The sequence below is a fragment of the Ochotona princeps genome, chromosome 28 (genome assembly GCF_030435755.1).
Source record: "Ochotona princeps isolate mOchPri1 chromosome 28, mOchPri1.hap1, whole genome shotgun sequence".
Lineage (NCBI taxonomy): Eukaryota > Metazoa > Chordata > Mammalia > Lagomorpha > Ochotonidae > Ochotona > Ochotona princeps.
The window spans coordinates 23,247,837-23,269,988 of record NC_080859.1 but is presented as its reverse complement, the minus strand read 5'-3'; the positions used below and the strand labels follow the sequence as shown (position 1 = coordinate 23,269,988).

The following is a 22,152-nucleotide window of genomic DNA, read 5'->3' as shown; positions in this document are numbered from 1 at the left end:
AGGCCCAACTTCCCCCATTCAGACACGCCTAACACGTTCCGAACGCACAACTTATTAGAACTCCGACTGCTCCTCGACGGCGAGGTCAATATCGCAGTGAACACGAGGAAAAGGGAGCCCTTGGGCAGTCCACTTCCGGCATTCGCCGCTATCACGTGACGGCGCGCGTCAGCCGGCGCGCAGCTTCCGTGGGCCGTCGCCGCCCGGAACCTTTCCTCGAGGCCCTCCCATGCCGGAAGTAGGGCGGGGTTTTTCCAACGTCGGCGCCCCGGCGGCGGAAGGGGCTGTTTGGGGCGGCTTTAAGGTGGCTTTAAATTCCAGCCGGCTCGGGTCGGCTGTCCCTTCTGGCTGCAGTGCGTCTCGTGCTGCCCGAATGGCTGTGGACGTTAAGTCTCGAGCGAAGCGCTATGAGAAGCTGGATTTCCTCGGGGAAGGCCAGGTGAGGCTGTCGGGTTGGGGTTGGGGTGGATGGCGGCCAGGCAGGGTCCCCCACACCCGCGCGCCCCGCATGCTGGCGGGGTTCCCCAGTGTGTCCCCCACTCCCTGGCGAGGTTCCCCAGTGGGTCTCCCGCATCCTCGCGCCCCGTGCCCTGGCGAGGTTCCTCAGTGGTACCCCACACTCCCGCGCCCCTTTGTAGGTCCTGGAGGTCTTCCCCCCTTGGGTAGCTGTGTCAACATGGAGAGGGCACGGCCTGAGATATCCTTGCTTCTGTCCCTAGTTCGCCACGGTTTACAAGGCCAGAGACAAGAACACCAACCAGATTGTCGCCATTAAGAAGGTGAGGGACCCGCAGGCGGCGTGGTTTTGCGAGATAACAGAATGAGCGGGCGCCCCTGAGCCCGGAGCTGGAGCTCGGGGGCGGGGGGCGAGAGTGAACCCCTGTACTGGCCAGGGGTACTACGACTGCCCATCCCTGGGGTCATTGCAAGGGTTTGCCACCGCAACTGCGTGTGCGCGGGGCCTGCTGGCTTCCAGATTCGCTGCCCCTCGGCTTTCAGTTGCACCTGCAGGCTGCAGGTGGCCTCCAAGTCCCTTTAGCGGACGTTAAGCACGCCCCGGTGCGTCCACCTGTCTTGTTTCATTTGCCCATGCCCACCACCCATGTCCCTGGGTCACCCCTGCAGGTCCCTGTGCCTGAGAGAGGTGGGGGCACTGCATCCGGGTGTCCTGGCACCTGTCCCACACTGCAGAAGCTCGCCGGAGCGTGCCTGTTGGGGTCGTGGGCTTTGCTTGCTCCTCTGTCTAGCGGCTACTTTGTTTCTCCTTTCAAGCCTTCGGGTGCACATCCTCAGACTTGATTTCCAGCTTGGTGTTTTAGGGTGCACTCCAGAAGCCACTGGCTGGTAAAGCCCTTGGCTCTCCTCGTTCAGCCAGGCTGTTCCTTCCTGGCCTTGGCTGGCTAGATCCGACACTCAGTGGTCTGGGACACAGGCCCTGCGTCCTCGTTGCTGTGCCTTCGGGTTAGAGTACTGTCCATCTAGATTAGACGGTGGCCGATGGCTTGTTGGTGCAGCTTTCACTCACACGTGTCTTACAGTCATCCTAGAGAAAACAAGTGTGTCTCACATACTCCCTATTGCTCTTTGCAATGGCTTCATTTTCTGGCATCCTAATGCCATTTATCAAAATCTGAAATCCTCTCTGAGTTGGTCAGTTTAACCCCATGCACGTACGCAGGGCTGTCTGCTTATAGATGTGTTGGATTAAGGTACGCATTGGGCTCAGTCCCCACTGGGAATGTTGGCTCTCTCTGCCTTCCATGCAGGGCATGAACCAGCAGGTGGAGGATGTCTGTTTTTCTATTTCTCTGCCTTTCAAATTTGGAACTTGACTGGCTGTTATAATCTCTTCGGTACCTTTGGTTTATTGAGTTGTGTGGCCTGAGAGTTCACGTGGCTTCTGTTTATTGATGAAGAGCTGTTGTGAGCGACTGATGGGAAGAGCTCCATGGCGCTCTTGCTGTGTCTCAGCCCTGTGTTCCAGTGGTTAGTGGTGATTGTTCCACTGAATGCTTTTCTGGTTGTTAGTGACATGGGTCATCTTGGCTTCTTAGATCGTCTCCTGCCTGTTGTATCCTTTTTGTTTGTGCATTCTTTTCATAGATTTATTTTACTTGAAAGTCAGAATAACAAAACAGAGACAAGAGAGAGAACCTCCATCTACTGATTCACTCCCCAAATGACCGCAAGTAGAGTTGAGCTGATCTGAAGCCAGGAGTCAAGAGCCTCTTCCAGACCTCCCAAGTGGGTTCCAGGTCTTGGGCCATCCTCTGCTGGCCTCCCAGGTCATTAGCAGGGAGCTGGAGGGGAAGTGCAGCAGCCAGGGCCCGTGTCCGATGCTGGCGCGACAAGCAGAAGATGAGGCTACTATGCCACTGTGCCAGTCCCAGGTTGCTTATCTTTTTCTTCCTGTGAAGTTGTTGGAAGTCTTTGTATATCCTGGATGTTGATTTGTATCAGATGTCATTCCACTGCCTTGCTAAGCTTTTAGTTCATCTGTGTCAATTACCCTTTTGAGACATGTTAAAGTTCCGTATGGTTGAATTTGTTCTTTTTTTTCCTTTGTAGGTTTGCTTTCTGTGTGCTTTCCTGCCCTCAGTTGTTCCGTCCACATTTAAACTTGAAAAGATAAAGGAGACACTTGCTCTCTTAATCCGTTGTTTGAATGTGTAGTTCAGGAACATAAGGGAGAAGCGTAGGTAACCGATTCTTCTGTTGTTAATTTTGCCTTTTTGATCCATGACTCCTGGCCTGTTTTTGTCTACGACTGCTAGCCACGTGTGAGCTGCTGCAGGCTTTGCCGTGGCTACACTCTTGAAATGTTGATGGAGTATGCGTTGCCTATGCGTCACTTCACGTATTCTTACAATGTGTTTGTTTTCCTCTGCTAGATCAAGCTTGGTCACAGATCAGAAGCCAAGGACGGTAAGTATTTGTGTAACCTGATAGCGCGGGAGGTTGGACCCCGTCCTCACTGAGGGCATGAGCAGTGTGGCCAGGAGCCGGCAGTGTCTTTGGACAGAGCGGGCGTCGGAAGAGTGAAGGTGTTGCCTTACGATCAGGGAAGGAGAGTTGATGATTTTTTCTTCACTTGCTTATTCATAGCAGCATTCTCATCAAATAGAAAGGTTAGCCCTGTCTTGTGTGACTGGTACAAGCTGCGGGGTTTCCATGTGTCTGGACTGCTGATCACTGGAAAATCCAGGATATATTTTTGTGGAGGTACACAAAACTCACCGTGAAATGAATGTTTAGGGAAAAGGTTTATCCTCCCCGAGCCGTGTTAGTGATTGTCACAGAGTGATTCTCATAGAAATACCTGGCATCTATGTAGAAGCACCAGATCTTATTATTTTTTTATTATTATTATTTTTGGATTTATTTATTTGTTTATTTTTTTATTTATTTATTTTAAGATTTTTATTCATTTTTATTACAGCCAGATATACAGAGAGGAGGAGAGACAGAGAGGAAGATCTTCTGTCCGATGATTCACTCCCCAAGTGAGCCGCAACGGGCCGGTGCATGCCGATCCAAAGCCGGGAACCAGGAACCTCTTTTGGGTCTCCCATGGGCTGCAGGGTCCCAATGCATTGGGCCGTCCTCATCTGCTTTCCCAGGCCACAAGCAGGGAGCTGGATGGGAAGTGGAGCTGCCGGGGTTAGAACCAGCGCCCATATGGGATCCCGGGGCTTTCAAGGCGAGGACTTTAGCCGCTAGGCCACGCCGCCGGGCCCAGATTTATTTATTTTTGTTACAAAGTCAGATGTACAGAGAGGAGAGACAGAGAGGAAGATCTTCCATCCGGTGATTCACTCCCCAAGTGACCACAATGGCCGGTACTGCGCCGATCTGATGTCGAGAATCTGGAACCTCTTCCGGGTCTCCCACACGAGTGCAGGGTCCCAATGCATTGGGCCGTCCTCAACTGCTTTCCCAGGCCACAAGCATGGAGCTGCCGGGATTAGAACCGGCGCCCATATGGGATCCTGGTGCGTTCAAAGCGAGGATATTAGCCACTAGGCCATTGTGCCGGGCCCAATTTTGTTTTTAAAGACTTATTTATTCTTATTGCATAGTAAGATATACAGAGAGGAGGAAAGATTGAGAGGAAGATCTTCCATCTGATAATTCACTTCCCAAGTGGCCGCAGCAGCTGGAGCTGAGCCGATCTAGGACCAGGAGCTAGGAGCCTCTCCCAGGTCTCCCACGCAAGTGCAGGGCCCCAGGGCTTTGGGCCATCCTCAACTGCTTTCCCCAGCCATAAGCAGGGAGCTGGATGGGTAGTGGGGCTGCCAGGATTACAACTGGCAGTCATATGGGATCCTGGTGCAAGCAAAGCGAGGACTTTAGTACTGGGCTACCATGCCAGGCCCCATATCTTATATTTAATTTTAAAATTCTGTGCTTGTATTGGAAGTAATACTTTTTTTTAAATTTTTTATCACTTATTTGAAAAGTAGAAACTAGAGAAAGACCTTCCATTCACTATTGCACTCCCCCAAAAGTTGCAGGTGGCGTAGGTGAAGGCAGAAGACTGGAACTCTGTCCAGGTGGCCTGTGTGGGTGGCATGAGCCCAGGCACTTGGGCCGTCACTCACTGCCTTTCCGGGTGCCTTAGCAGGTGCATGCATTGGTAGTAGGGCATCAAGGCCCCTGCTGGCAGGTACAAGCCGCTGTGGTAGTCCCACGTGCCACACCATCAGTGCCTGGATACTGTATTATTTTAGCATGAAGAGTCAGCCCCCAAGAGAAGAGCTGTTTACTTGTCACCTGTATGGTACAAGTGTTTATGTTCTTAGAGCTGTCACTTTTAGATCTGATATGCTGTAGATAAAGTGGAAACTTCCCCATTTATCCTAGGCTGTTAAGTCACTTCCTGAATCAAGCAGATTTGTATAAACACTTGTCACTGTAGCTGTTGCTTGGGGCCAGCCTTAAGCACAGCCCTGGGGCTGCTGCTTGAGATGCGGGTGTTTCCATTGGAGTGCCTGAGGTTGTGTCCCAGCTCTGGCTCCCGAGGCCACATTCCTGACCATGCGAATCCCAGAAGCCTGCGTTAGGAGTTACATGGTTGGACGTACTGCTTGCTTCTCTTTCTTCTTGTCTTTCTTCTGCTTCTTCTTCTTCTAACAATTCTTTTTATTTGAGAAGGACAAATTTTCCATCTGCTGGTCCACCCCCCAAAATGGCCACAATGGCCAGCGCTGAAACCAGGAGTCAGGAGCGTCCTCCAGGTCTCCCACATGGGTGCAGAGGCCCAAGGACTTGAACCATCCTCTGCTGCTTTTCCAGGCTGTAAGCAGGGAGCTAGGTGGGGAGTGGAGTAGCTGGGACTAGAACTGGTGCCCAAATGGGATGCAGGCAGTGCAGGCAGGGGCTTAGCCTGATACACTGCAGTGCTGCCCTCTGTCTTCCCCCCCACCCCCCGGCCCATAATTAGGTTTCTAGTAGCAATATGGAAGGCCTAAATTGTTTTTCCAGCTCCTGATTCCCAGCCAAGGCTGTTAGAGGCATTTGGGGAATGAACCAAAAGATATGTCTGTCTCTCGCTCAAATTAAAAAGAAATAAACAGCCCTATTTTTCCATGGAACTTTCATTGCTATTTTCGAAGATGACTAACCTTTCCTGAAAGATATATTTGTAAGAAAGTTTGAGATACCGTAAGAAAGTTTTAAGAATTATTTATTTTTGGCTTTTTTTTTTTTTTTTTTTTTTTTTTTTTTTGCATAGGTATAAACAGGACAGCCTTGAGAGAGATCAAATTATTGCAAGAGCTGAGTCATCCAAATATAATTGGTGTGAGTATGGCTTCAGTAGTTCTGGGGGCTTTTGACTATCCACTTCTGATCGGGGGAAAGATGTCAATTTCATGCTCAGCCTTAGAGGGGACGCTTAGAAGCTAACACTCTGGAAGTATTTGCTATCCTAATGTTCCTGCAGACAGTGATTTTAAAATTACACAACAGACAAAATCAGTCACGTGTTGACATAGGCTGATGTAGCCTAGTGATTGGAGGGGTCAGTCTACATGCTGAGCACTCGCTTCTGCCACACCGGCCCTTGGAGCTCCACACCCTAGTTGCTGTCTCTCGGCCCTTGGGCAACCGGCTACCAGAATATCTGTGTTAACTGTGGCCATGCCTGCCTTAGAAGCTGTGCTCATCTGCTCAGTGAGGGCCAGTCTAACTTAGAGGGTTTTTAAGCACTTTGCCTGAACTGGGGACTGACGCCACGTTTTCCTTCGTGTCTGAATTAAAACCAAAGACTGGAGGGAGAACTTAAGTCTTTAGTGATTTTCTTTTTTGAAGTTCAATATTTTTATGCCTAATATAACACACAGCTCTGACATTGCCCCCAGATTTTCAAATTAGATAATATATTACAAGCTCCACAGGGAATTAGAAGGAATATACTATCTCTTGGAATTTCTAAAAATCATTTCAATTAGTATGATATGTTCGAGTATGTGAGGAGTACGTTTTAACTTTGTAAAAAATGTTGCTTTGCAGCTCCTTGATGCCTTTGGACATAAATCCAACATTAGCCTTGTCTTTGATTTTATGGAAACTGACCTAGAGGTAAGATTAAGATTCTGAGAGAAATTTTTTTCTCTCAGTTTATCAAGAGAACGTGAGTGTTTATTTTCTGAGATGATACTGATAGTGAAAACTACTTAATTTTGTTAAGATCTAGATGTACTTTAAAGCCAAAAGGAAAGTGTTCCTCTCTGTCTCTCCTCTGTGTATCTAAGTTTCCAATAAAAAAATAAATCTTCTTTACAAAATCATAAATATTTTAAAAATTCACATTTATTCACATTTTTTATTTGAAAGGCAGATCTTTTATCTGCAGGTCCACTGTCTAAATATCCGGAATGATCATGGCTGTGCCGGTCAACATTAGGAGGCAGCAACTCCACCTGGAGGAATCCATGTCCCTGAACCGCCACCTGCTACGTCTCACGTTATGCATTAGCAGTTGGTTGGAGAGGAAATGAGCTAGCACTTGAAGCAGGCACTCCACAATGGGATGCTCAAGTATTTGGGTGCCTGCACCCCGCAACAGAGACCTGGATTAAGATCTGACCCTCTGGCTTTGACCCGGCCCAGCTTTAGGGTCATTTTCGGGGTGACCCAGCTGTAGCTGCCTCCCTCTCCCCTTCCTTCGTTCCCTCTCTTTCCAATAAGAATGAAGGCAAATAACCCACAGGTCAGAAACGGCACCCATGACTGGGTCCTGCGCCCGTGGGAGGAGTCGGTGCCGCCTTCACCAGGTGGGCTGTGCTGCCATCCTCTGAATGCTTTATCAGAAACAGGTGTTCACTGCTTTGTTTGCTAACCAGAGCGAGGACGTTGCTGCTTCGGGAGAGTTGGGCAGTCTCTCACGAGATGCCTGCGTGGCTACCTTCCTTCCAGCTGCCAGTCGCCGTCTGGGATTGAGTTAATTTGGGGTGATGAGGTGCGTGATTCGATTGTGTGCTTGCTTTGCAGGTTATAATAAAGGACAACAGCCTTGTGCTGACGCCAGCGCATATTAAAGCCTACATGCTAATGACTCTTCAAGGCTTGGAATACTTACATCAGCACTGGATTCTGCATAGGGTAAGTCAGATCCTATATAGCCAGCTTAGTACTTGATGGTCTGAGTAGGTGAATAGTTAATAGGAAGGGTGCTTTATTCCACCGTCTCCTTCTGAATGCCGCCTGAGCTGTTCTGGTAGAGTACACTGGGAGATTCCTAAATATTGTAGGAACTTCACAACTAGAGGAGATCTAAGCCTTCATTTGTTGTTTCTTAGTGACATTAAGGTTGGTTTTTTTTTGCCCCCCAAGGTCAGATAGTAACTGAGTGCTATCACCTAAGTGTTTTGACTTTTCTTTGAGCTCTGTTGTGATGTGGGAAAGCACATTGCCTAGGTTAATAGTACTACAGTGTCTTCTAAAAGATTGCATTTCTAGTAGCTCTCAAATTTTGTAGTTGTCAAAAAAAAATTTGTAGTTGTCATTTCAGGAATATTCGATTGTGTAGCAAAGTTGATAGTTTAAGTATGGATGCTTAGGTAATCTGGGTAAATAACCAAGGAGATATCTTTTGAACTATTCTCATCGGATATCTGGAAATCATTTTATTTGACTGACTAATGAGTGTAGAGTCAGAAAAATGTTTTTCAAGGTGTATAAATTCATGACATTTTTATTTACTCAAGTTTGTCTTTCTTAAATTAAGAGTAGCATGCATTGATTTGCTACTTGCTGTGAGCTAGTCATTACACTAACCTCTTTTCAGAAGATATTAAGTCCTTACAGCAGTTCCATGGAGTAGGTTAATTACAGTTTGGTAACAGTGTCTCACCCAGAGTTTCACTATCGTAGGAAAAAAACACTGATTTAAATTTGCAGTGATATCCTGTATTTGATCAATTTAAAGTGAAGTGAATGAATCGCTGTGGTATTCTCCCCAACCCTGTTTATTTGTTTGCTTAAAACTTCGACGATACAGGATCTGAAACCAAACAACTTGTTGCTAGATGAAAATGGCGTTCTAAAACTGGCAGATTTTGGCCTGGCCAAATCATTTGGGAGCCCCAACAGAGCGTATACGCACCAGGTGGTGACGAGGTAAGAAGCCCTGCCTTGCTTGAGCTGGTTTTGTCCAGCACCCTGGTCACAGGTCAGCGGCAGCGGGGCTTGCTGAGATGCCTGAGCCAAGTTCAAATCGCTGTGGTTTTTGTTTTGTTTTGGTTTGGTTTTTTTGTTTTGTTTTGTTTTTCTTAAGCGCTGTGTGTATCTTCCCACAGTGGAAACAAAACAGCCCCTCTTTCAGAGTTGTATGAATTCAGTCCTCTGACGTCTACCTGGTGGCTGTTGGGAATCGTTGTTGCTTTAGCTGTAACGGAATGTCAGTGGATCTGACTTCTCTGGCTTATCACCTGATGGAGTGGCCCCATATGATCATAGTGGCCAGTGCTGAGCCCGTATTCTTATGTGTGAATAACTGCTCAAGAAAGCAGTGTGTTGATATTTGAATTTTTCATGTCAATAGTAATTATGTTTTCTGTTTACATTTCTGATATCCCAATGAAAGCAGTCTTCTACAGATTAGGATAACAGGTTTTATAATTCCTGTCACGATGACATTTGTTACTTCCAAGATGACCGGGAATCTGTGATCTTCACATTTTCAATTCTTTCAATTGATTCACCTTCCACATAACTGTCACTGAGTGTTAGTCACCTGCACCCTGACTGAGGGATGAGTTCTTGATAGAATAGCAGGGAGATTGAGTCCAACATAGAAGAACTGTTACGGAGACCCACATACAAGAGCTGTATGCACTGGGAATTGCCGCTTGCCTGGATTTTCTCTGCCTGCAAATTCTTCTTCTTAGATTTTACACAGAGAGAAAAAGCTAGAGAAAGGCAATCTTCCTTCCTCTGGTTTACACCTCAATTGACTGCAACCGCTAGAAGACTCCTTCGAGGTCTTGCATGTGGGTTCAGGGCCCCAAGGACTTGGACCATCCTCTGCTGCCTTCCCATGCCATAAGCAGAGAGCTGGATCGGAAGTGGAGCAGCTGGGACTCGAACCGGCACCCGTATGGATGCTGGTACTTGCAAGTGGAGGATCAGCACGCTGTGTTGCTGTGCTAGCCTTTCTGCCTTCAAATTCAACGCTATAAAGTGAAGATCAAGTTTAGAATGAGTTTGCAGAGGGCTGGCGTCGTGGCTGCCACTTGCAAGAGCAGCATTCCATGTTAAAGTGCTGGTTTGAGTCCTGCCTGTTCTGCTCTTGATGATCCAGCTTTCTCCTTCCATCTGCGAAAGCACTGAAAGGTCACGCACATGGGAAACCAGGATGGAGTCCGTCATTCCTGCTTTCTGCCTGGCCCAGACCTGGTGTTGGAGCCAAACGGAGAGTGAATCAGTACTGTGTTGCTCTGCCTACCAAAGGCATTAATAAATAATTATTTGTTAAAATATGAATGTTTGAGTCTGGCACCGTGGGCTAGTTGGTGAAGTCCTCGCCTTGCGCACGCCAGTATCTCACATGGGTGTCGGTTCATGTCCCAGCAGCCACACTTCCCATCCAGCTCCCTGCTTGTGGCCTGGGAAAGCAGTTGAGGACGGCCCAAAGTCTTGGGACCCTGCACCCTCGTGGGAGACCTGGGGGAAACTTCTGACTCCTGGCTGCGGATCGGCTCAGCTCAGCCATTGCAGCTCTTTGGGAGTGAACCAGCGAATTAAAGATCTTTCTGTCTCCTTCTCTCTGTAAATCTGCTTTTCCAGTAAAAGTAAACTTTTTTTTTTTTAAAGATGTATTTATTTTTATTGGAAAGGCAGGTGTACAGAGAGGAGGATAGACAGAGAGGAAGATCTTCCGTCTGATGATTCACTCCCCAAGTGAGCCGCAATGGCCAGTTGTGTCAATCTGAAGCCAGGAGTCAGGAACCTCCTCCAGGTCTCCTACCAGGTGGCAGGGTCCCAAGGCTTTGGGCCGTCCTCAACTGCTTTCCCAGGCCACCAGCAGGGAGCTGGATGAGAAGTGAGTTGCCGGGATTAGAACCTGCGCCCATATGGGATCCCAACAAGTTCAAGGCAAGGACCATAACCACTACGCTATCATGCTGGGCCCAAAAATAAACATTTTAAAAAAGAACATTGACAATTGGATTTGGCAGCACGAACAGCTTTGATACCTTTCATGAGCAGACTGGGTGAAATGGTGAGGATGTAAAAGCTTGAATGAAATGTGTTTGAGAGCAGACATTTGTCACAGCAGTTGAGCCCCAACACGGGATTCCCCTTGCAGTCTGTCTGCCTTGGGTCCTGGCATCTTTGCTTCCAGTCTAGCTTCCTGCCAGTGTACATTCTGGGAGGCAGCGAGTAACAGCTGGAGTTACCCACGTGGGGGACCTGCATTTGAGATGGAGTTCGGGGCTCTTGGCTTTGCCAGAACCCGGATATGGTGCAGTGTCTCTTTCTTCCTGTCTTCCAGTTCCAGTGAAAATAAGCTTACAGCATTAACTGTTTAGGAGAAGAGGAACTGGAGATGGTAAGAAGAGAATGAAGTTGGAGCCGTTGGTGAAGGGAAGTGCAGGGACGTTCAAGGCTAGGTGGTGATTGTAGGCATGTGTGTTCATGGGAGAGGTGCAGTCGAAAGCCGGGAGAGGCAGGAGAGCCCCCGAGCAGCGTCCTTGACAGTGAACAAAAGAACGTGCCATCTGTGGTCTTCGGGGAAGGACTGGCTTTTCAAGAGCTAAAATGAGCTCATCTCTAAGAAATGCTGCAATAGGTCCATTCTAAAATGATCACATTTCTTTGGATCCTGCAGGTGGTATCGGGCCCCCGAGTTACTGTTCGGAGCCAGGATGTACGGCGTGGGTGTGGACATGTGGGCTGTGGGCTGTATATTAGCCGAGTTACTTCTTAGGGTAAGTCCTGACTAACTATGTACTTCAGTGTGGTTGAAGTTAGTCTTGGCTCCCTATTCTCTCTCCTTCAGTAAGAAGCCTACAAACAGGCCCGTTTTTTTTTTTTTAAGATTCATTTTATTTTTCATTACAAAGTCAGATATACAGAGAGGAGGACAGAGAGGAAGATCTTCCGTCCGATGATTCACTCCCCGGAAAAAGGCCAGAGCTGCGCCAATCCGAAGCCAGGAACCAGGAACTTCCTCCAGGTCTCCCACGCGGGTGCAGGGTCCCAAAGCATTGGGCCGTCCTCAACTGCCTTCCCAGGCCACAAGCAGGGAGCTGGATGGGAAGTGGAGCTGCCGGGATTAGAGCTGGCATCCATATGGGATCCCGGGGACGTTCAAGGCGAGGACTTTTTAGCCACTAGGCCACAGCGCCAGGCCCCACAGGCCCATTTTTATAAAAGGCTTCCTCAATTACAACTTTTTCTTTTCTTTTAATTAAAAATGTTAAAGTGAGATGGATAGACCTCCATTTAGGACAGTATGAGTTTTATCATAAACATGCTTCAGAACATAGAAAACAGAAACTAGCGTGTTTAGGGCATTGGTTTAGTAACTGCATGGATGATTTTCTGTGTCTGTGTGGGGCTGGTTCACAGACAGACCATTCCCACCACCGCAGCTGTCAGTCTGTGACTTAAACCTGGAGTAACCCCCTGTCAATGGGTCCCGTTCCGACAGAGCACACGTGCCCTCGTGGGTGAGCCATGCCGACGGGAGCTTTCTTTATTACGAAGTTTAGATCTGGAGCAAGACGGGCCCTTCTGTGCAGTCAAAGCGAAGGAATCTTGGAGAATCCCACTGAAATTAGCTTTCCCTGTTCACAGTCCAACCTTCTTCCTTTCCTCGGCCAGACGTACGTGAAAGACTGGATACCCGAGAGAAAAGGCACACCATATGAAAACACGGTTTAGGAATGCAAATTCCCTGCATCACTTTAAGATGCTTACTCCTGAGGATGACGTGGCTGTCCTGCTGCTCCATGTCGGCCCTGTGCGCCGGCTGGTGCCACAGCTCTGCTGCTTGCACTACAGAGATTCCCCCAATACATTCATGACCAAGAAGCAAATCCCACGTCCTTAAATGTGTTGACTAATCCTGTCTTGAGAAAGTAAATGGGGAGAGGGCTGGCTAGCATGGTGACTTGGTGGATTAAGCTGCTGCCTGTGGGGCTGCCAGCCCATACGGTTGCCAGCTATTCTGTTTTCCATGTGTCTCCCTGCTGCACCTGGGAAAGTAGCAGAAGATGACCCAAGCTCCTGTGCCCCTGCACTCATGTGGAAGACCCAGACGCAGCTCTTGCCTGCCCCAGTCCTGGCCAGTGTAGTGTGACCATTTGGGAAGTGAACCAGCACATAGAAAATTCTCTCTCTCTTCCTCCTCATTCTCTTCTGTCCTCTCCCCGCCCCACCACCACCCCGTTACTTCCTTTTAAAAATCTTGATTGATTTATTTTTGTTTGGAAGGCAGATTTACAGAGAGAAGGAGAGATAGAGAAGGTTCTTGGTTCACTCCCCAAATGGCCAGAGTCCATTTGTGATACCGGCACAGACATTGGCCTAAACTCTCAGGCCGCCTCACCGCTGGCCCCTGGACAGGGTCATTTTGAACACCATTTATGTAACCTATCTGGAAGTAACTAGGCTGGGCTAGTTACGTGCAACGGTTAGCCACCTCCACATTTATCAACAAGAGATGATATGTGGACCTTAAGGGAATGGTGGGTGTTGTTCAAAAAGGAATGCCCACAGGGGTTACAGTGGCAAACTGGGGGAGTCTGCAGTGTTGCCCAGTGCGCTGCTGGCATTCACAGGCAAAAAGAATTAACGTGTGAACTAAGCATAGTGAGTGCCTTACAAGTGAAGACAGCTTCCTGAGTCATGTGATGGAAATGACTAGAAAAGGAAGGAAGCTAAGCAGAAGTGCCAGGGCTCACCTGAAGTGCCAGCCTGCTTCACCCAGGGAAGCCCGCCGAGGGAGGTCATGCCATAGCAGGTGTTCCATGAAAGCTCTCCGAACTGAAAACACATGCAAGTAGCAGAAAATACCTTGCTAGCTCCCAGAGAAGGAAATGATGCTGAAGCTGCAAAACAGACGCACAACGCTGTTTTGTATGAAGGGACAAGTTGATAAGGGATGGTTAAAACTGTTTTCAGGGATGATAGCTAAAAACAGTGATACTATTAAAAATGTATGCCAAAAGATAAGATGTAGACTAGTGGAGAAAAGGTGAGATTATAGATTGCTCCATGGATGTCCCCAGAAAGATACAAACCCCAGTGTTCGTGTAACAGGGTACTGTGAAATGTGTATCTTTTCTCAGGTTCCCTTCTTGCCGGGAGACTCAGACCTCGATCAGCTAACCAGAATATTTGAAACTCTGGGCACGCCAACCGAGGAGCAGTGGCCTGTAAGCACTTAGCCTTCATGTGGTAACTACTGGAATATGGAAGACATTTCGTCACTAGTTACCTTAATTCACCATGTCAAGCACTGATGAAGTGGATGAGGCACAGTTCAGGGGGTAGCCCTCATCCCAAGGGAGACCGCTGCTTGGTTGGTGCAGAGCCGCGCTGTGTGTGCGCATGAGCAGAGGAGTGCATAGCACAGCTGAGCCTTCTGTTTGTCTCTTTGCAACCAACTTGCTGTTTTTTTCTCTTCAGTACATGTCACGGGCCTCCTTCGCTGCAATAGCTTTGTCTTCTGTTTGTGAATGTTCCTTGTTAGCCGTTGTTGAATTTAGCGTGGTTGTGGTTTTCACTTCTGTAATGGTAGGTGGGATTCAATGTCTCCTCACATTATTTACCATCTTTTTCCCCCTTGGGATTTAGTTACTTATTTTTATTGGAAAGGCAACATTTTTTTTTTAGATTTTTTTTTTTGTTTTCATTGGAAACACAGATTTTACAGAAAGGAGAGATAAAGATATTGCATTTGTTGGTTAAGTCCCCAAGTGATTGCAATGGCCAGAGCTGAGCCGATCCAGAGCCAGGAACCAGGAGCTTCCCCCAGGTCTCCCACACAGGTGCAGGGTCCCAAGGCTCTGGGCCGTCCTCTCCTGCTTTCCCAGGCCACAGGCATCAGATGGAAGATCCTCTCTCTCCTCCTCTCTGTATCTGCCTTTCCAATAAAAGTAAATAAGTCTTTAAAAAAAAAATGGAGAGGGGAAATCATGAGGACAGTTAGGGAATTAGCAATGCTTAGTTCTTAGCTTGCAGTGACCTCCGGTTGCATCCCTTTTGTTGCAAAGCTCAGGACTTGTTGTGTATGACTCAGCATTAGCATTCCATCATACATATGCATCATGTTTTCTTCATCATTCATCAGTTGAAGGACAATCTAGGTTGATTCCAGGTGCTAGCGATTGCTGTTTGTGCTGCTACAAACATGGAAGTTCTGGTAAAGCTTTTAGACACTTGTTTCAGTTTCTTGGTCATGTTCTCAGCTACGGGATAGCTGGGTCATATGGCAGATCTATACTGTTTTCCGAAGTAGTTGTGCTATTTTACACTCCTACCAGCAGCGCCATTGGGTACCTTTTTCTCTAATCCTCACTGGCGTTTGTTATGTTTTGATTTCTAAGTGATAGCCATTCTAACTGGGATGAGGGTGTAATTTGTATTTATGTTCTCCCTATGGCTAGTGATGCCCTGAACATTTTTTTTCATATGTCTGTTGGCTGATATTGGTATTTCAGCCTTTGAAAATTGCCTGTTCGTATTCTTTGCCCATTTCTTACATAGACTGATTGTTTTGTTGCTAAATTTCTTGAGCTCTGTATAGTGTTTGTATTTAATTCTTTATCAGATGCATGGTTTGCAAACATTTTTTTTTTCTCATTCTGTCGATTGCTTGTTCACTTAATTGTTTTGCTTTGCTGTGCAGAAGGGTCTTAGCTTGATAGAGTCCCGTTTGTATATTCTTGATTTATTGCCTGAGTTTCTAGAGTCTTCGCCTATGTGAATGTCATTCAGCATTTGCCCGTTTCCTCCAGCAGTTTGTTGGTTTCAGGTCTTAGGTTGAGATCCTTGATTCATCATGACTTGGTTCTAATATACGGTGTAGGGTAGGGCGTCTTGTTTCAAACTTCTGCCTGTGGAAATCCAGTTTTCCCAAATTTGCTGAAGAAACTATCCTTTCTTTAGGGATTGCTTTTAACTTATTTGTCAAAGATTAGCTGGTTTTAGAGGCGTAGGTTACTTTTTGAAGTTTCTGTTCAGTTCCACTGGCCTACCTATTTTTAATGCCAGTACTAGTGTTTTGCTTGTAACTGTCCTGTTGTTGTAAGTCTTAAAATCTTTTATTGTTATACTGCTGGTGTTACTTTATTGCTTAAAATTGCTTTGACTTTTGGAGATCTTTTGTGTTTCCATGTGAATTTTAGGATTGTCTCTTTCTAGTTCTAAGTCTAGATATTATTGGTGTGTAACAGTTCTATTGAGTTTTGAGTATTGATTTTAGTCCTACAATTTTTCCAAATCCCCATATAAATTCTAGTGGTCTGTTAGCGGACACTTTTGGTTTCCCTGTCTGAAGGATCATGTCACCTGAAAACAAGGATAATTTGACTTCCTGCTTTGCAATAACAAATTCTTCGATTTGTTTTTCTTGCCTGTTGTCTCTGGCTAAAGCTTCCAGAACGATGTTGAATAGTGTGAAGGGAGCACGCGTCCTTGCTTTGTTTCAGATCTTAGTAGAAACTTAGCTAGCTTTTTCTTGTCAAACATGGTGCTGGCTATGGCCTAGTGATATATTGTCTTGATTCCATTTTTAAAGTTTTTTTTTTTCAATCACGAAAAATGTTATCTTTGTCAAATGCCTTCTGTGTTTGTTGAGCTAATCATTTGGTCTTTATCCTTGGTTTTATGATATGATGTATCGTGTTAAGTGGGTTTGCTTATGTGGAACCATTGCACATTGCTCGAACAGATCCCACTTGGCCTGGGTGGATGATCTTTTCGCTGTGGTGTTGGATTCAATCTCCCAGTACTTTGTGGAGGACTTGTGCCTGTGTTCATCAGGTCAAAGCCCGTTGCGTTAGCTCATAGTTGTAGGATAATTGGCTTCTATCTAGGATAACGTTCCAGTTTGTCATAAAAGTTATATTACGCTTATGTGTAAGATTGAGGAAAGTTGACATTCTTATTGTGTTGACTGCTTCAGTGCATAAACATGGTGTGTCTCTCCATTTATTTCCAGCTTTTATTTCATCAGATAGTGTGTAGCTTTCGAGACATAGGTTTGCTTAGTTTTTCCTTTTTCCACCTATATATTTAATTTTCCTTTTTTATGCGATTGTAAATGGTAGTATGTTTCAAATGTTGATGTCTGCATGTTTATTGATAACATAGTTATGGGTTATGGGGAGCGTGTGTGTGTGTGTGTTTGTCATGTAGCCCTGCCATACTTTACGATTTTAGTAGTTTTTGCTAGTTTTATTGGGATGTTATACATAGAACATAGTGTCGGGTGCAAATAGTTTTCTTTCCTCATTTCAGATCTGTGCCTTTCGGTCTTTCACTTAAATTTGAACTTTAAAAATGTTTTTACAGGACATGTGCAGTCTCCCTGATTATGTGACATTTAAAAGCTTCCCTGCAATCCCGTTACAACACATCTTCAGTGCTGCAGGAGATGACCTGCTGGAGCTCATACAGGGTTTATTCTTATTTAATCCGTGCACTCGAATTACAGCCACACAGGTACTATAGCGTATCTTCTTAATATTTGGTTTTTTTGTTTGTTTGTTTTTTAAGGTTTATTTTATTGGAAAGTCAGATATGCAGAGAGGAGGAGAGACAGAGAGGAAGATCTTCCGTCCAGTGATTCACTCCCCAACTGAGCTGCAACGGGCCGGTGCTGCGCCGATCCAAAGCCGGGAACAAGGAACCTCCTCCAGGTCTCCCACGCGGGTGCAGAGTACCAAGGCTTTGGGCCGTCCTCGACTGCTTTCCCAGGCCACAAGCAGGGAGCTGGATGGGAAGTGGAGCTACCGGGATTAGAACTGGCGCCCATATGGGATCCCGGCGCGTTCAAGGTGGACTTTAATTGCTAGGCCACGCCACTAGGTCCATCATCTTAATATTTGAAATGTAACGGTAGCATTGGTAAAACACCAATAAAATGTCATAAAACTTTTTAACACTACCAAGAAGTGCTTTTGCTTTAAGAAATAGAGACAAACCTTAGTATCATTTCCTTAAACTGCTCTTCACACTGCAGACTTGATCCTGCACATGTCAGTATCAAGGTGTGTATGCTTGATAGAATGTGAGTGCAGACCTAGGGTCAGGTGTCTGGGCAGCAGTGAAGATTCCTCTTGGGAGTCCCACAGTGCGGATCGGAGTGCCTGAGTTCAGGTCCAGATCTGCTCCCCAGGAGGCTTCCTGCCAGTGCAGAGCACAGGAGGCAGCTGAGTCCCTGTCCCCCATACGGGAGCACCGGCATGAGCTTCTGGTCCAGCCTGGTCCAGCCTGATCCAGCCCCGGCCAGTGGGCTCGCTAGGAGCGGTCTTGTTATCCAAGGGCCTAGAACAGGTGTGCAGGCCTCAGTCGGGAAGCAGGGCCTCCATCCAAGCCTCTCCTGTGGACTGCAGGGAGTCAAGGCTGGAGCCGCTGTCTGCTGCTTCCGGGTGCTGCAGCAGGGAGCTGGAGCAGAAGCCGAGCAGTGATGGGTGTGTCCCAGGTGGCAGTGTAAGCTGCATGACCTTGCTCCGCCTGCTCACACTTGTAGTTCACCTGTATGGGGGACTCGGTCAAGGCTTTTGCATGTGCTAAGTATATAGCCTTTTTTTAAAAAAAAAGATTTATTATTATTGGAAAGCCGGATATACAGAGAGGAGGAGAGACAGGAAGATCTTCCGTCCAGTGATTCACTCCCCAAGTGACCGCAACGGGCCAGTGTGCGCTGATCCGATGCCAGGAACCAGGAACCTCCTCCGGGTCTCCCACAAGGTTGCAGAGTCCCAAAGCTTTGGGCCGTCCTCAACTGCTTTCCCAGGCCACTAGCAGGGAGCTGGATGGGAAGTGGAGCTGCCGGGATTAGAACCGGTGCCCATATGGGATCCCGGTGTGTTTAAGGCGAGGACTTTAGCCGCTAGGCCATTGTGCCAGGCCCAGTATATAGCCTTTAAAGAAAAAAATGGCATATTTCACTCACAGTCTTACATGTCTTCAAAATCTGTGGCAAACCTAATTAAAGTGGTTTAGTTTTTATTCCTTCATAAAATCTAATCCAAGAGTGGGCATTGTCAGTACGAATACGACCACGGGGAGCAATGATAGAAGCAGATGATGTTGTGTGCATTATAGGTAATACTGTATAGTTAGTGTTGTATACATACAAGAAATGACAAGACATCAGAAATGGTCTCTAATATTAAAACCTGTACATGTGATTAAAAGCCTAGTTTGAAAAAGCAAGCACATCAGGAAAGGTACTGATGCCTAACTGCAGCAAGTGCAGTCCTGTACTCATTTGACCTCATGACAGGTGGGACGAACTGAGCTAAAGCCTCAAGCATCGGTGTCTGCTAGAATCATCGGTGAGCAGCATGCCATGCATACAGGCAGGTGCTTTCCGCTCTGTCGCAGACCATCAAACTTCACTTTTTGTATTTACTTGTAGAATCTTTGTAACAACATATTGTACATTAGTCTATACAGAAGGACTTCAAGACAGAAAGACATCTTGCATATATTTTTTTTAAAGATTTATTTTATTGGAACGCTAGATATACCAAGAGGAAGATCTTCCATCTGATGGTTCACTCCCCAAGCAGCCACAACAGTTAGAGCTGAGCTGAGCTGAAGCCAGGGCCAGGTGCTTCTTCCAAGTCAAACATATGGGTGCAGGGTCCCAAGGCTTTGGGCTGTCGTCAGCTGCTTTCCCAGGCCACAAGCAGGGAGTTGGATGGGAAGCTGGGATTAGAACCAGTGCCCATATACGATCCTGGTGCATGGAAGGCACAGACTTTAGCTGTTAGGCTACCACGCTGGACCCTGCTGGTCCATTTTTACATGGCTACAATGGGTGGGCTGGAATGAAGCCAGGAGCTGAAGCTTCTGGGTGCCCATGTGGATGCAGGAACACAGGACTTGGGCCATCTTCTGTTGCTTTCTCAGGCCGTAAATAGGGAACTCTTCAAGTTTCAAAGAAGGAAACCTGCTGTTGCCCTTTGTTCCATGGCGGCATGCATTCTTTTCATCCTATGAAATTGGAGACTAGATCAAGCTGTCTGGAAGATTATTTTTTATAATTAGTGTGGCTTAAGACTTAGAAAATACTACTTGTAGTAACTTGTTTCAGTTATATTTGGACAAAATGTCTTTTTTTTCAAAGATTTATTTATTTTCACTGGAAAGTCAGATATAGAGAGATATTCTCCCTAAATTAATTTACCTGTGCAGCAAGTGTATAAATGCAAGTCGTGAAGTCCGGAAGCTCTAAAGTATTACTGCAAATACTGTATTAGAGGAACATGTGTTTGGAAGGTTTATTTGGTTTCTTAAAGGATTTTCTAAATGGATTAAGTTATTATGGCTACTGGGCAGTGGTGCTGAACTAGTGCTGTAGGTAAACGGGTAAAACTTGACAAACTTGTTCTTCAGGATGGAACTACTTGGAATTTTTGCCGCAAGTAAAGGAAATACGATGAGCAGTCCTGGACCAGTAGTTAAAGAGAGAACCTTGGGCAAGCTTTCCATGAGCAGTTTCTATCCATGATGAATTGTTACATTGTAATCCACTGGTTTGAACCTATTGCATCTTTTTGAAGACCTTATTTATTGATTCATTAGGCCCAACTTGGTAGCCTAATGGCTCAAGTCCTCACCTTGCATGTGCTGGCATCCCATATGACGCTGGCTCGTATCCCAGCTGCTCCACCTCCCTTCCAGCTCTCTGCTTGTGGCCTGGGAAAGCCTTGACTGCACCCACCTGGGAGACCCAGAAGAGCTCCTGGCTCCTGGCTTCAGATTGGCTCAGCTCTGGCCATTGCGGCCACTTGGGGTGTGAGCCAATAGATGGAGGGTCTTTCTCTATGTCTCTCCTCCTCTTTGTAAACCTGCCTTTCCGGTGAAGATAAATTAAAAAAAAAAAATAGAAGGTGACCTTTGGTGCTGAAGTAACGGAGTTGTGAGGCCCTCTGGGACCTTAGTCTGTGTTGTGTATTTGTAGTTATCTGTGTGTGAAACTTGGCGTTAACATTTTTGTGTTCGGAGGGTGAGAGTGCGCACGTAATATTTCTAATGCCCCCAGCAGTTTAAGAGGTTAGCTCTTTCCTGCACACAGGTTACTCACATAATCCCTTTTTATTTGAAAGGCATTGAAAACCAAGTATTTCAGTAATCGCCCAGCGCCAACACCCGGATGTCAGCTGCCAAGACCCAACTGCCCAGCAGAAGCCTTGAAGGAGCAGTCCAACCCAGCCATGGCGACCAAGCGGAAACGGACAGAGGCCCTGGAGCAAGGTGACATTCTCGTTTTTATAAGAAATGAGAGACTAGGCCATGAGAAATGGGACGCGTGAGCTCTTGCTTTGTAAATTGTTGAAGTCTACAGAAGGCCTCATGTGTAGGCTTGGGCATCAGCCTCCGTGTAATGCCCCAGGGCCCGGGTGTCCCTGAGCCCTGGAAGCTGTGCTAGACAGCTTGCTTCCCCTCCTCACCCCTCCAGGGGCTGTCTGCTCATCAGGCACCAGGAGGTAAACAGAGATGTCCTTGAAACGCAGCCCCAAGTGGGAAGCATCCTTCACGTGCAAGGTGGTCAGCCTTTTGCTTACTTTCATCTTCTAGGAGTGCTGCCCAAGAAGCTGATTTTCTAGTTACCCAGATCATCATCGCTCCTCGGCGTTTCAGCTAAGGTCAAGTGTCCAATCCCACAGCACAACTGGAAGTTTACTACTGAAGGAAATAGTCAAGAAAGGAAATAATGAGAGGATGGGAAAAATTAAGTACATGCTGTAGAAGTGAATCTGTAAATATTCCACACATGTAAAATATATGAAAGTATGAGTTATTTTTATTAAATGTATTTTAAAATAAAAATTAATTCCAGTTGTCTTGATTAGAGTGCAAACATGAGAGAAATTCCTTTCTCTGAGATGTATAATTTAAAATGTATTAAGACAAATCCTGGGAAAATAAGTGTGTTGAGCCCTTGACCATATACCATCACACACTGGTGTCAGTTTTTCTAGAAATAGAAAAACATGGGGTTGGCACTGTCCTGGTGGGTTCCCTGCTTGCGACAAGAGCACCCCTTCTCAGAGTGTCCATTTCACTCCTACTACTCTGCTCCCCGTCCAGCCTTGGGGAGAGTTAACGCAGCAGGAGGCTGAGGCCTTGGACCCTTGCCACTGACAGGCCAGGCTGGATACGGTGCCCGGGAGAGTTCTGGCTGCTGTCCCTGTGTGGGCAGTGAGCCAGCAGGTGGAAAACCAATCTGTCTCTCTAATAAAATGAAAAATAGATTTTTGTAAAGTAAAATGCAAAATAAAAGTTAGGGAAAATGTACTAAATACCTACCCATGGCCCAGCGTGATGGCTCAGTCCCTGTAAATAGGATCTGCTCTTAATTTTTTTTTTTTTTTTGGCATCTGGGCACCATGCACTGCTCCATCTTGTCCACTGAGGAGGCCCAGTTCTGACACATGCACTCTATGGTCAGCCCAC

The 22,152-nt window shown here is 46.6% G+C and overlaps 1 protein-coding gene across 2 annotated transcripts; it reads left to right on the top strand.

The window, feature by feature from the left end:
- Positions 1-201: 201 nt before the first annotated feature.
- On the top strand, positions 202-21,315 carry CDK7 (cyclin dependent kinase 7). Of its 2 annotated transcripts, XM_004586149.3 has the most exons (12): positions 202-439; positions 720-779; positions 2,892-2,925; positions 5,735-5,802; positions 6,514-6,582; positions 7,495-7,605; positions 8,504-8,622; positions 11,336-11,435; positions 13,803-13,889; positions 17,032-17,181; positions 20,802-20,949; positions 21,274-21,315. In XM_004586149.3, exons 1-12 carry the CDS (start codon positions 230-232, stop codon positions 21,300-21,302), a joined length of 1,185 nt encoding a protein of 394 aa, XP_004586206.2. In that variant the 5' UTR covers positions 202-229; the 3' UTR covers positions 21,303-21,315. The 2 variants fall into 2 exon arrangements, with proteins under 2 accessions (XP_004586206.2, XP_036353515.1); XM_036497622.2 differs by lacking the exons at positions 5,735-5,802; positions 6,514-6,582.
- The last annotated feature ends 837 nt before the right edge of the window (positions 21,316-22,152 follow it).

What these genes read in the sequence shown, in the direction of transcription:
- CDK7 (XM_004586149.3), top strand. Translation starts at nt 230, where the DNA reads ATGCCGGAAGTAGGGCGGGGTTTTTCCAACGTCGGCGCCCCGGCGGCG. An exon ending in TTATGGAAACTGACCTAGAG is followed by an intron (nt 6,583 to 7,494) that starts GTAAGATTAAGA and finishes CTTGCTTTGCAG; the next exon opens with GTTATAATAAAGGACAACAG. An exon ending in AGCACTGGATTCTGCATAGG is followed by an intron (nt 7,606 to 8,503) that starts GTAAGTCAGATC and finishes TCGACGATACAG; the next exon opens with GATCTGAAACCAAACAACTT.